General features: G+C 49.9%; 2 protein-coding genes across 5 annotated transcripts in view; one reads left to right on the forward strand and one right to left on the reverse strand.

Moving 5' to 3' along the window:
* The window catches only part of LEF1 (lymphoid enhancer binding factor 1), a 109,709-nt gene extending 108,015 nt beyond the window's left edge, over window positions 1–1,694 (forward strand). Inside the window, exon 10 of one of the 2 annotated variants that reach the window (XM_069459056.1) lies at window positions 489–583. In XM_069459056.1, coding sequence (XP_069315157.1) covers window positions 489–568 — 80 coding nt within the window. In that variant the 3' untranslated portion in view covers window positions 569–583. Of the gene's footprint in view, window positions 1–488 lie in introns of both variants that reach the window. The other variant, XM_069459058.1, reaches the window with a different exon arrangement.
* A 5,149-nt stretch (window positions 1,695–6,843) lies between these two features.
* The window catches only part of HADH (hydroxyacyl-CoA dehydrogenase), a 41,796-nt gene continuing 36,242 nt past the window's right edge, over window positions 6,844–12,397 (reverse strand). Inside the window, exons 7-9 of one of the 3 annotated variants that reach the window (XM_069459067.1) lie at window positions 9,395–9,511; window positions 7,977–8,126; window positions 6,844–7,037 (exon numbers count right to left, since the gene is read on the reverse strand). In XM_069459067.1, the coding sequence (XP_069315168.1) occupies window positions 8,008–8,126; window positions 9,395–9,511 (236 nt within the window). In that variant the 3' untranslated portion in view covers window positions 6,844–7,037; window positions 7,977–8,007. Of the gene's footprint in view, window positions 7,038–7,285; window positions 8,127–9,394; window positions 9,512–12,397 lie in introns of those variants that run through there. The other 2 variants (XM_069459066.1, XM_069459068.1) reach the window with 2 other exon arrangements.

A 12,397-nucleotide genomic window follows, 5' to 3' on the forward strand; every position in this document is an offset into this window, starting at 1 on the left:
GTGCATTGTGCTGGCGCTTGTCACGGGAGCTGGCGCTGCCCCGAGTGGTGTGACTGTGTCTCAGACCTGTCGGGGTCACACGCGGCTCCCCGCAGTGTCCTGAACACACCCAACACTCTAGAATGATAAGTCGTCCCCGATCCGCCTGTCCAGCTCCTATTTGGCCATTCCCTACAGGTGTGTTTCAAACATGTTTTTTTTTTTTTACTATGCCCCAAAGTTTTAAATACACTTTACGCCATAACCCTGTACCTATATACACGTGGAACCAAAGTGGAAATTTCAATACATTATACTTAACTCTGTAATGTATTCTGAGGATTTTCTGGCTACCACCGGCCAGCTCATTCTAGCCGTTCCCAAATCCACACACTGGATTAATTAAAGGCAGAGGTCTTAAGGCACGTGCTGCGTGAACGAGAGCTCGCGGTCTTTGAAAGGCCTGCGGCCCATTCCTATTAACAGCATGTCGTTTGTTCCTTCCTGAGGTGGAAAACGAAGCTCATTCCCGACCTGCAAAGCCAAGGCAGCGGCCCCGGGACCTCTGCTGGAGATGGAAGCTTGTTGAAAACCCAGCCTGTCCCCGCGGCCCGCCCGGCCGACCCCGCGCGGGACGCTGACCCCAACGCCACCCTGAGGTCCCTGCTAGAGACGCTGATCCGTAAAGACAATCACTGCCAAGCCCCACTCCGCCTCCTGCAAGAGCCGAGTTGCAAAACAAAGCATAGAAAGGGTTTCTGAAAGGAAATGAAAACGCACACGAGGCGGCCAGCAGCCCCTGGGTCAGCTGCACGGCTCCTGTCCCCTCGTCTCTGTGTGCACTGCCCAGAGCGTCCCGCACCCGAACCGTCACCTGGTGGGGACAGTGACTCGGCTGTGTTTGCCACACGCACCTGGAGCACCTGGAGCCAGCAGCCGTCAGCACCCAGCGGAGGAGTTGGCCGAAGAGCCCCCTCTTCCTCTCCGTCTTCATCTTCCTGTTCTTCCTTTCTCCCAAAGCTTTTATTTAACAGTGCAAAAGGATCGATCTTATGTTTGCTTTTTTTTTTTAAACTTGAATTTTTTTTTTTTTAACTTACACTTTTTTAGTTTTAATTTTTCTTGTTGTATATTTTGCTAGCTATGAGCTTTTTAAACAAAATTCAAAGGTCTGGAAAAGTTCGAAATACAAAAATGAAAAGAAGCCTTCTTTTCCTGGGAGACAGCTTTGCGGCTTCTCTGTGAATTGCCTGTAGCCCACAGTGGCTTCTCGCCCTCCTTGGGAGGGGTTTGGTGGAGCTGAACAAACGCAAGAGCAAAATCCACTCCTCGGTAGCCACTGGCAGTTCTGTTTCACTTTGTTTTTCCTTCTGATTGTGTTTTTTAAAACAGTAAACCTTAACAGATGCATTCAGCAGACCAGTTCGCAGTGAATTTTCATTTCTTTCTTTCTCACCCCCCCCTTATTGTAAAAAGCCCAGCACTTGAATTGTTATTCCTTTAAATGTTCTGTATTCGTATCTGTTTTTATTAGCCAATTAGTGGGATTTTATGCCAGTTGTTAAAAATGAGCATTGATGTACCCATTTTTTTTTTTTTTAAATAGCAAGGCACAGCCTTTGCCCAAAACTGTCATCTGACGTTTGTCATTCCAGTTTGAGTTAACGTGCTGAGCATTTTTTAAAAGAAGCTTTGTAATAAAACATTTAAAAAAAAAAAAAAAAAGGTGTCATTTGATCAAGAGTGAAGTTGCTGAGAGTCTAGAGTTGGTCATAAATTAAACCCACCGGCCCAGAGCTGCTGCACAGACAGGAGCCATCGTGTGCCAGGGAAGCTGTGGGCGCAGCCACCTCTGGGGACGGGCCACGCCCGCTGCACGGGGGCCTTCCCTGCCGGCTGGGCCCCAATCCTCAACACTACTCGTGCGCTTTGGGGCCCCGCTGCCTCCAGGTGTAGCTACGAAGCAGGGTCAGAGGAAAGAAGAGGGTCACCCGGATTCAGACGGGAGTGAGCCCCTTCCCTCCCGAGCACCCCACGGTCCCCCTGGGCTCCAGACATCTGCCCGCTGCATGGCTCACCGGTTCTCAGACTGGGCTCCCCAAATCACGAGTCCCAGTGGGGAACACAGGTCTGAACCTCCGCCCGTCTCCCCAGAGCCTGCGTCTTCCCATCCTTGAGTTTGCATTCCATAATCTCACCTCTAGCTTTTGTTACACTAGTATGTAAGTTGGTATCTGATTTAGCAAAAACTATACATTTTAAGTTTAAAGCATTGATATTTCATGGTCTTTTCACAGTGGTTTTCTGGCCCTCGAATTAGTTTGAGAACCATTGATATCTCTGGTCTAACTTGAATCTCTCTTGCTGAAATCCTACTTCTGTTTCCCTCTTTAAACTCTCAGTACAGCTGAAGAACAGCTGGCTCCCATGCTCGTAATACCCCTCCCCATACTGTACTTGAAGATCGCCATTAAATCACCCCCCTCCAATTTCTCATCTCCAGGCTAAGTAATCCCACTTCCTCCAACCTTTCATCATCAGTTCTTTAATCATTTTCATTACTATCCTCTGGAATGTCTACAGTTCGTCTTCATTTAGTCCTAAACTTGAACCAGGGGGGGGGAAAAAAAAAAAGTATATTATGTTCAGGGGGACCTGCTGGTTGTAAAGTTTTCATATTCAGCCCTGGCCAGAACTTCACTGGAAAATCATCTCTCAGTTTTCTTGATGTACACAAACCAAGTAGGTGAAGCAGGCTAAAGCCGCCACCACGATCTTTTCGGGAGTGACACAGAAAATCCAACAAAATGGTATAGGAGGTGACATCAGGGTGTTGCTTTTTGGAGAGGGAAAAAAAAGATGATAGCAATTGATTGGCTCTTCTGGATCTTACAAAGGAAACAATTAGAAGTCTGTTCTCAAGGCAACAGACGAAAGATATATATATACCTGACACTCGAGGCTTGGCCACGGCCCACTCGGCTCTTCTCTCCCTTGGTGGCTCCTCTATGCTTTTATGACCTACCAAAAAATGAATAAACAGTGTTGAGAGAAATGGATTGTTTGGACCTCTCTGAGCCAGCTGTTCCTTCCACAAACTGGGTCCCCCGCTCGTTTTCTCTCTTTCTTCCAGAATGAGTTTTCCCGAGTAACTTTGATGTCATGGTGCTCCTTCCCGGCCCATCCTGCCAAAGTCTTGCTTTCTGCGGGCAGCGGCTCTGGGGAGGGACGGTCAGGTGTCTCCCCAGAGATGGGGACCAGAGCAGGTGTCTGTGTCCAGAGGGACACTCCGGCCACTCCTGTTTGATCCGGGAGGAGTTGGCGGCTTCCTTACCTGCAGCGAACTCGGAGCGGAACTGCGTGCCAAGGAGGGACGGGTCAGCAGCCTTCCTCCCGGGAGCCGAGCCTTCTCTGAGGGCACAGCTGGCCCGCTGGTCCCCGCGAAAGGGCGTTTTCCTCCTGGTGTCTGTTCGGTTGCTAGGGTTGCTGGCAGCTGCCTGTTTAGCTGGGAGGAGCCTTCCCCCTGCTCCGTGACTACAGCTCTCCTAAGCACAATAATCTTTTCCTCTGGAGTTCCAGCTGAGTCTGGAAACCTCTCATAAAGGCCCCGTGAGCAAGATACAAGATGTCCGTGTGGTTTTCCTTTTAAAGAAGAAAGTCGTGAGAGTAATGTCTGGTTCCGACAGAAAAGAGAAACTTCAATTCCACGTGATGTCGTGGTTGTTTAACAAATTGCATTTACTGCTTGCTTCTGCCACGCAATGGTACCTCCCGTGCATGGCGGGCTGGCGAATTTTTTTTTTTTTTTTTTTGAGACAGAGTCTCGCTTTGTTGCCCGGGCTAGAGTGCAGTGGCATCAGCCTAGCTCACAGCAACCTCAAACTCCTGGGCTCAAGCGATCCTCCTGCCTCAGCCTCCCGAGTAGCTGGGACTACAGGCATGCGCCACCATGCCCGGCTAATTTTTCTATATATATATTTTTAGTTGTCCATATAATTTCTTTCTATTTTTAGTAGAGACGGGGTCTCACTCTTGCTCAGGCTGGTCTCGAACTCCTGACCTTGAGCGATCCACCCGCCTCGGCCTCCCAGAGTGCTGGGATTACAGGCGTGAACCACCGTGCCCGGCCGGGCTGGGGAATTTTAAGAGCTGCCCCCGGGAAACCCAACTTTGGAGGCTACGTACACGTGAACATTTCGACTGCTTTTTAATAGCAACTGCAAAATTTAGCGACAGTTAAGCATCTTAACGCTAAAGCCTGTGATTCAAAATGCCATTTATTACAGAGGTTTTGTGGAAAGGAGACTATGGTTCTCTTGCCTGTCATTTAGTGGATACCGTTCTGGAAGTTGCTGTTCGAAACCTCTGTGACTCTCCCGTGGGAAAATGTCCACTGTCCCACTCTGCAGCCAGAAGTGGCTCAGGGAAGATGGGAGAGGGAGGGGTGCACCAACAGCAGCTGTGTAAAACACACATCAGCACGCATCAACCTACACTGAAACTGTATTCATATAATTTACAGTAAAACCCGAGAACGCAAGTGAAAACTGGCTGTTATTTTTCTGCTTTTATTGCACAAACAATGCTGAAGTTGTTTATCATCAGCAGTGCTGTGGGTCGCAGTACACTTGTATGAAAAAGAAATAATCACGCTCCTGCAATACATTTTTACTAACCGTGTGGGATAATGGTTCCGTCCTTATGGCCATTTCACCAGGCATGTCCAGGAGAAAAAAAAAAAAAAAAACAAACAAACTTCTCTAAGTTAGATAAAGAGAGTGGAGCTGAGAACTAGAACCCAAGTCTGTTTAATACCAAAGCCCGTGCTTTTAGTTCTATTGATTAATCCTGCACCAGCTATAGTTGGTGATTTGTTTATAAAACGTTGACTAGAATTAGCATCAGTGACGGAGTTCTCTTTCAGGAGTTCAAACTTTGTTCTGCTATTTCAAAACAGTAGCTGAGAAAAGAACTGCTAAAATAGACACAAAACCTGGTTAGGAAACACCGATTTAAACAATAGAATTTACACAACCAAATGGCTTCTTTCAAAATATAGTCTGGAAAGCACAGCAATGATTCCATTGTTCAAAGCACTTTGTAGATTCCTGTTTTTGCAGCATCAATGCCTGTTTACAAGAAGATTAGTCTCGTAAAATTATAGCCACACCTTGTATTTTTGGTAGACTTAGGGTGAAATGTTAAGGGGATTAAAATCAAGGTGGAACAAGACAAAGGCTTGTCTCAAACGTGTGAACAGCGTAGCAAAGAGAGAAATCGTAATTAGCGCATGTTGCTGTGTAAGCCCTGACTAACATCCTGGTTGCCCCTCTGCAATGAGAAATAGTCGAGTCTGAAATGGGTTTCTGAAAGCTGCTGTGTTAGTCCAGCAAAGTTACTGTTTAGCAGAACCCAGTGGAGAATCATTTTACACCACCAGCCGTGTAGACCACGGGCTCCCAGTTCCAAGACCCGGTCCCGCCCTGACCCCAGGCTGCCCCGTTTACCGGTTCCCCAAACTGGAAATACACCCCGCAGTGGACATCGGAAGAAGTTAACCAACCGTTTTACCCCGAGAAACTGGTATTAACAGTGAAACTTCTCAACATTAAGGGGCCGTGATTTCTATTTTGCAAAGACGTCTTCACAAGCCTCAGAACCGTCCTTCAGAGAACGCCAGTTTACTGAACGTGATCGAAGTCTAGCTGACGGCTACCCTCGGAGGCTCACTTTATCTTTTTCAACATTTCACAAATCGTATGGTTTTCTTTTTAAATCTCCAATTTTCACTGCTATTGGAGGAATAAAAATATCACTAAGAAGGAAGTAGAGGAGAGAGAGAAAAATATAATAGCCTCTTGGCATAAAACCTGGCTGTTACGTTCCAGGGGCATGAAGGAGCCCGGCTGCTGTTGGGGACAGGGCTGGGAGTGGGGACCACAGAGGGGCCCTCCCTGCACGAGAGCTGCCGGAACAGTGGAGGAACACGCGAGGCGCGGGGGCTTCTCTGAGGCTGGGTGATCACCCACAGGCTGAGCACACAGCTGCAGCTGGCCTGTTTGCAGACAGGGCCCTGACAAAACGAGACCTTCCTTGTCACCGCCGAACTCTCCCGTGGGAAGCAGCTGGACCCACAGAGAGCGCAGGAACCTGGAGTCCAGGGAGAAGCAGCCGCGCTCCACCTCCCATGTCTAAGAAGAGGAGGATGTTCCAAATCCCCTCCTGGTCCCGAACACGGTGCATGGAAAAGTCTTTTGGAACGGACGAAAGGATGCTCAGAGGCCAGGCCTTTCGACTATTTGGTAGGCGAAGAGCACCTTTCAACACACCGGCCAGAGAGACTCCTTGACCCCCTCCTCTCATCCCGGCAGCCCGACAGCCACATGGCTGAGGTGGACTCTTTCTTAAAACTCGGGGTCGCCCAAGAGCTCTGCCACGTCTAGGCCGGGGGCCCACATCCTGTGGGACTCTGGTCAGAGGGTGAGGAAGGGAAGCCCCTCCTCGCCCAGGGCTCACGACAGAGGTCAGGGGCCAGCCTGGGGGGGGGCAGGGAGTGCCAGACCACCATGGAAACGGTGGCATCTCCTGCCTCCTCTTGTTCGTTAGCCAGTGGCTTCAAAGAAACCGAAGGTGTCCTAAACCAGTTCTCTGCGTGGGAAAAATATATGTAGTTACTTATTTTCCCACTAGAGATTCAAATTTTTAAAAATTAATAAGTTCCCTTTTCTCAAATGAAACGAAGAAAAAGACCTCTGAAGTATGAGAACCATGACCCAGGATGCCAAACAGATGTCTCCATTTTGGAGACAGTCCTGTCTGCAAGCCGGGATTTAAGATTTTTCAAATTTGCTATTTTATTTAATTTTAGCATCAAAACCTAGTTCTAATTCGGGCTCTGCCACAAAATATCTGGTGACTTTGGGCACCTCACTGCGCTCTCTCCTGACGAGACCACCGGACCTCAGGACTTCTGACGACTTTCCAACTCCACAATTCGATCTCGGAAGACACTCTCGCAAGCCAATGATTAAAAGCAGCTCGTGTTACCCTGTTTCACTCTGTCGGCAAAGAAGAAACAGATGTTCCTTAAGAGTTGTTCTCTGTGCTGTTACTGCTGCTTCCCTGGTAAGAAATCCGGCAGCGGTGCACAGGCAGGTTTTGCACAAATGCCTTCTAGAACCTTCCTTCTCTAGCCCAACACTGCCGCTTCAGAAAACAACAGCGGGCCAGGAAGATGGGATTAGCTGTCTAAACTACCAGCTTGTTGCTTTTACAGTCACTTAAGCATAGGACAATTTTTAAATTATACATGTTTATTTGAATTCAAATTTTCACAGACTAAAAGATTATATGGTATCAGAGTCAATTTATAGGCTATTTGCAACACCGATTTCTCATGGAGGGGAAAAAAAACCAGTAATCATTAAGGTTTGTGGATCCGGATGACCATGAAGACAGACGTCGCCCAGCAACCCGGGCACACGGAGAGTCCCAGCCACCCAGCGACGGCATCTTAATGACAAGTCGCATAAAGACAGAGCAGCTCACGTGCCCGGAACGCAAGTAAGGCTGGAGGCTGCGGGCAGCGAAACGCTCTCACGGAGGCAAGATTCGGGCGCCGCCTGCTGCGGCCCTTCACGGCCACCACGCAGGTGCCAGCGGCTCGTGACAGCCCTGTGTGGCGTCCCTGGCTCGCAGAGGAAGGACTGTCCCCGGGGTGGGAGGGAACGCAGCAGGCAGTTCTTTCCAGAAACGGCATGGTTCGAAAGAAACGTTTGCTCTAAGGCACCAAGGGTGTAAAGCTTTCTAGAAAATACACAGAAATGGACAGGCTGACAAAGGGCATCCGTTCTCGGTGGAGGAATCAGTCACTGTAACTAACGTCAACAATCACTTGAGATCACATCAGACCCTGCCCGGCGAGGGGACGTCTGGCCACAGGGGACGTCCGGCCGCAGGGCACACCCGGGGACCCGGCGCGGCTGGCGGGCGCTCACCGGTTCCTCTCGGAGCCAGACGGGCTGCGCGTCATTTGTACTTGTAAAAGCCTTCTCCGGTCTTCTTGCCGAACTTCTTCTCTGCCACCAGCTTATTCAAGGCTGGGCTGGGCTGAAACATGGGGTCCTTCGCGTCTAGTTCGTGCCACCCTGTCAAACGGAGGGAAAGGGCTTAGGGCAGAGTGCTGGGTTTTACTAAACCTCGGCGTTCCCAGGGCAAGTGTGAAGGCTCAGTGCGCGGGGAGGGTCTCCATCCACGCTGATGCGGGAGCCGCTCGGGCATCACGGCCAGCAAGGCCACCGCAGAGCGGCACCAGGAAAGGCTGCACCGCAGCAGGTGGCTGCCACCCACCCCCGCCGCCCTGCACGGCCCTCCCGCTAATCCCAAAACACCACCAGAACCCAGTGATTTGCAGCTTGGACTGCTCGGTGGCGCAGTAAACTTTCAGAGTACATGTTAAAAATCTGAATTCCTACTACTAGTATTTTGCAATCTCATAAAATTCAAGCTTTCAGGCTTCAACTAGAGCCCTTGCGGATTCTCCCAGACACGTAAGTATTTGCTGTGACACTTGGGAGTAGCAAGCTACATGCAGCTTCAGTTGTGCAGTTGTTGTTGTTTTGTTTTGTTTTTGAGACAGAGTCTCGCTCTGTTGCCCGGGCTAGAGTGCCGTGGTGTCAGCCTCTCTCATGGCAACCTCCAACCCCTGGGCTCAAGCGATCCTCCTGCCTCAGCCTCCCGAGTAGCTGGGACTACAGGCATGCGCCACCATGCCCGGCTAATTTTTTCTATATGTATTTTTAGTTGTCCAGATCATTTCTTTGTATTTTTAATAGAGACGGGGTCTCGCTCTTACTCCTGACCTCGAGCGATCCTCCCGCCTTGGCCTCCCAGAGTGCTAGGATTACAGGCGTGAGCCCCCACGCCTGGCCTAGTAGTGCAGTTTTAATAATTATTTTTACCCTGTCTTCAGAGCCACTACATTAAAATGGATACATTTTTAAAAAACGGTTGTGTATCTTAATTGCGATGGAGGTTGCACAAATCAGTACATGTGATTAAACGAGTGCGCCAACGTCACTTTCCTGGTTTTAACACTGCACTGTGGCTGTGTAGCATACAGTCCCTGGGGGCAACTGGGTGAAGGGTACACAGAACATGTCTGTGCTGTACTTGCAACTTCCTATGAATCCGTAATTATTTCAAATGAAAGTTACCCTGTTAGGAGACACGAGGCAGTCACAGTCTTCCTCTCCTGCCATCTGTGACCTGAATCTCCAACCTAGTGGAGCGGGACTTTGGAAGATTTTTGCTAGGACCCTCTATGATTTCTGTTTTAAGCAAGCGTTGTAATTCACACGTCAGAGAGACTGCCCCAACTCGACAGAGAGAGACAAGGAAGCACTGCAGCTCCTACCGTCCACGATGAACTTTGTGGTGTCCAGCCCGACGTAATCCAGAAGCTCAAACGGCCCCATGGGGTACCCGGCTCCCAACTTCATCGCGGTGTCAATGTCCTCCTTGGACGCGTCACCTGAGGAGGAAAAGGCAGCGCTGAGCTCCTGCCACCCTTCCTGCCATTCTCCCTGTCATGGGATTATTCCCAGAGTTACTAGAATTTTATACACTTGCACATTCAAAAAAAAAATGACTAGAGTCAGAATTTCTGGCTTGGGTGAGATTTCATCTCAAAGGCACATACTGAAGAGGTCACAAGATTTTCCAGCCGCTGCGTCATGTGAGGTAAATCCAAGAGCACGGCCACCTTGTTCATGGAGAGAGCCGGCCCCGGTGCCCGGAAACAATCCGATGGATTGGGACTTTCTAACTCTGGAGCCATTGACTAAAGTATCATTTAAAGCTAGAGCATAGTTTTGATTTATAAATGGGCTTTCTTAAAAAAGAAAAGAACTAAGCTTTCTGGTTTTGTAGGTATTACATCAATATTTTTCCTTTCTAGCTTTCTTGGTTTTACAAGTAATGAGTATTCCCCTGGAATCACAGCCACACAAACGCTTTAGTCAAGAGACAACTGGTTTTTTTTAAAAAAGCCCAAACCTGATTCAGAATTGCCATGCGTATTTGAAACTGTGTTGAGTAGACTAAGACAGGGTCAATGTGCTTTTCCCTTAGAATTTTACTCTTAACATGTTGTCCTTGGGCAGTTAACTTTATAGAAAACAACCTCTTCCCTTTCTTCAGAATCAGAAACTGGAATAGTCTGGAACAAGTGGCTACCCAGAATTTTGTTCCAAAGCAAAAAGAAGCAGTCAATCATACCAAAGTTAAATAAAAGGGGGGAAAAAACCACTCAGGATTTCATATCTAAAAATCACAGACTTTTAGGCATGAGAAGCAGGAACTATTAATAATTACACATCAATAGACTGTATTTTCTAAAGCACATAAAGTATTAAAGTAACGCCCAAGCATTTCAAGGCAGTTGAAGGTGATTAAAATACCACTCAATTGTTTTTTATGGGTGATAGATACTATTATATTAGTAGTACACTAATTAGGAGTACAAGCTCCTGAGAAATCAAGATTTGAGTTTTAGGTCATAAGAAAGCAAAGAATACAAAAATAACCACATATCTATCTATCTATCTATCTATCTCAGCCTTATCAGGAAGCCTCATTCATTTGCTCATTCATCCAACTTCATTGATACCGATTATCTCGCAGCCACCCGCGACTTAGAGTGAGGCAAAGAAAAACAGGACAACCACTCAAGGCACTTGTGCTATGAGGGGAGGACTCAGATGAGTAAACCCCAAATTTCAGCACAGCAAGTGCTGAAGATTCATGAAGAATTTACACAGCTCTGTGCGGCAAAGATGGAGAGATTTCTCAGCCTGCCAGGATGTCACCAAAACCACACCGTGGGCCGGGTGCTGCAGGGTGACGAGACTCCCGAGGCCTCGGCGGGGAAGGGCGTTCTGGGCAGAGTGCGGCAGGCGCGAGACAGCAGTGAGAAGGGACAGGGGACACTTGGGGTGCGGCTGCACAGCTCACGGTGGGCTCTACTCGGAGCATTTCGTCAGACCCCGAGGCTTCTAGGCTGGCAGCGCCCGGAAGGCGGGAAGTGACGGCCTCGTGGGCTTCTCCCTCGGGGCTCAGCCTCTGCCCTGTGCCCGGCGCTGCCCTGAGACACCTGCCGGCCCAACCTCTGACTTCCCGAGGCCTCTGCTCCCGTGTCGCCTCATCAGAGAGCCCCTCTGCTCTCTGCACACAAAACAGCGCCGCCAGGACTCCCCCAGCCCTCCCCACAACCTGGCGTGTCCCCGCACGGGGCCATTTACCACGGCCAGGCCCCCAGGGGACAGGAAGCTGACAGCACAAACAGTTCCCACTTACCTGGAGCCATTTAATCCAATCTATGTTCGAGGACAGGGCAATGAACCCTAGAGGCAAGACTGTAATTCCAGATTTGCGAACTCGTTTGAGGGCTATTTCATTTCAAAAAATAGTATGAAGATACAGCACACATCGTAAAAAAAAAAAAAAAAAAAAAAAATCTAAATAGTTCCCCCAAATCAGCACAGCTCTAAAAATTCTATTCTGAGTGAACGCAGAGCAAAAGAGGCAAAATGCAAAAAGAAAAGGAGGAGAAATAAAACACACACACGGTGATTCGTGTGCCGAGAGAGCTCGATGTGGAATGTTCTAGACCAGTCATTCCTTAACTTCTCTGGAGTTCAGGACTTTGAGAATCCGACACTCTCTCCATAAGAAACGCACAAACACACAAAACTGCATCAGCCTTAGGAGGTTCGTGGGACAGACCCTTCCAGCGCCTCCAGGTAAGGCCCCTAACTGGAGACGACAGGGCGACAGGGCGACAGAGCCACAGGGCGACAGGGCGACAGGGAGAGGCTCCCCGAGCGAAGCCCGGGACCCGCCCCCGCCCGCCCCTGGCGGCTCCGCAGCGCCACCTGCCGGCCGCTCCCCGCACGAGCAAGCGCGCCCCGCGGCGGGGTCGGGACCACGTCACCGTCACCATCACCGTCACCCAAGCCTGGCCCGTGCAAGCACGTGGGTGTGAAGATGCGGAGGCCCCAGATGCGGCTCCAGAAAAGAAGACGAAGTCAGGGAAGGAAGACACACGCCGCGCCCCCGGGAAGGGAGTGGCCAGCGACCCGAGGGGCGGCCACAGCGTCAAGAAAGTGATGACAAGAGAGATCACGTCCCGCTCAGAGCGCTGCGAGCACGCAGGTGGGCCTGTGAGAACGGTGGGAGCACAGTCTGCGGCGGTGACAGCCGGGCAGAGGGCGAGGAGAGCAAGGCTCTGGGGCAGGGCTTGGGGACGGCAGGTCCCCACAGAACCACCGAGCCTGTCCTGAGCGGCAGAAGGGACGAGGCAAGGGGCCGGGGCTGTGACGCCGGAGCCCACCCCGCAGCACGGACTGGGAGGAACCGG

Source organism: Eulemur rufifrons, chromosome 26 (genome assembly GCF_041146395.1).
Source record: "Eulemur rufifrons isolate Redbay chromosome 26, OSU_ERuf_1, whole genome shotgun sequence".
NCBI lineage: Eukaryota > Metazoa > Chordata > Mammalia > Primates > Lemuridae > Eulemur > Eulemur rufifrons.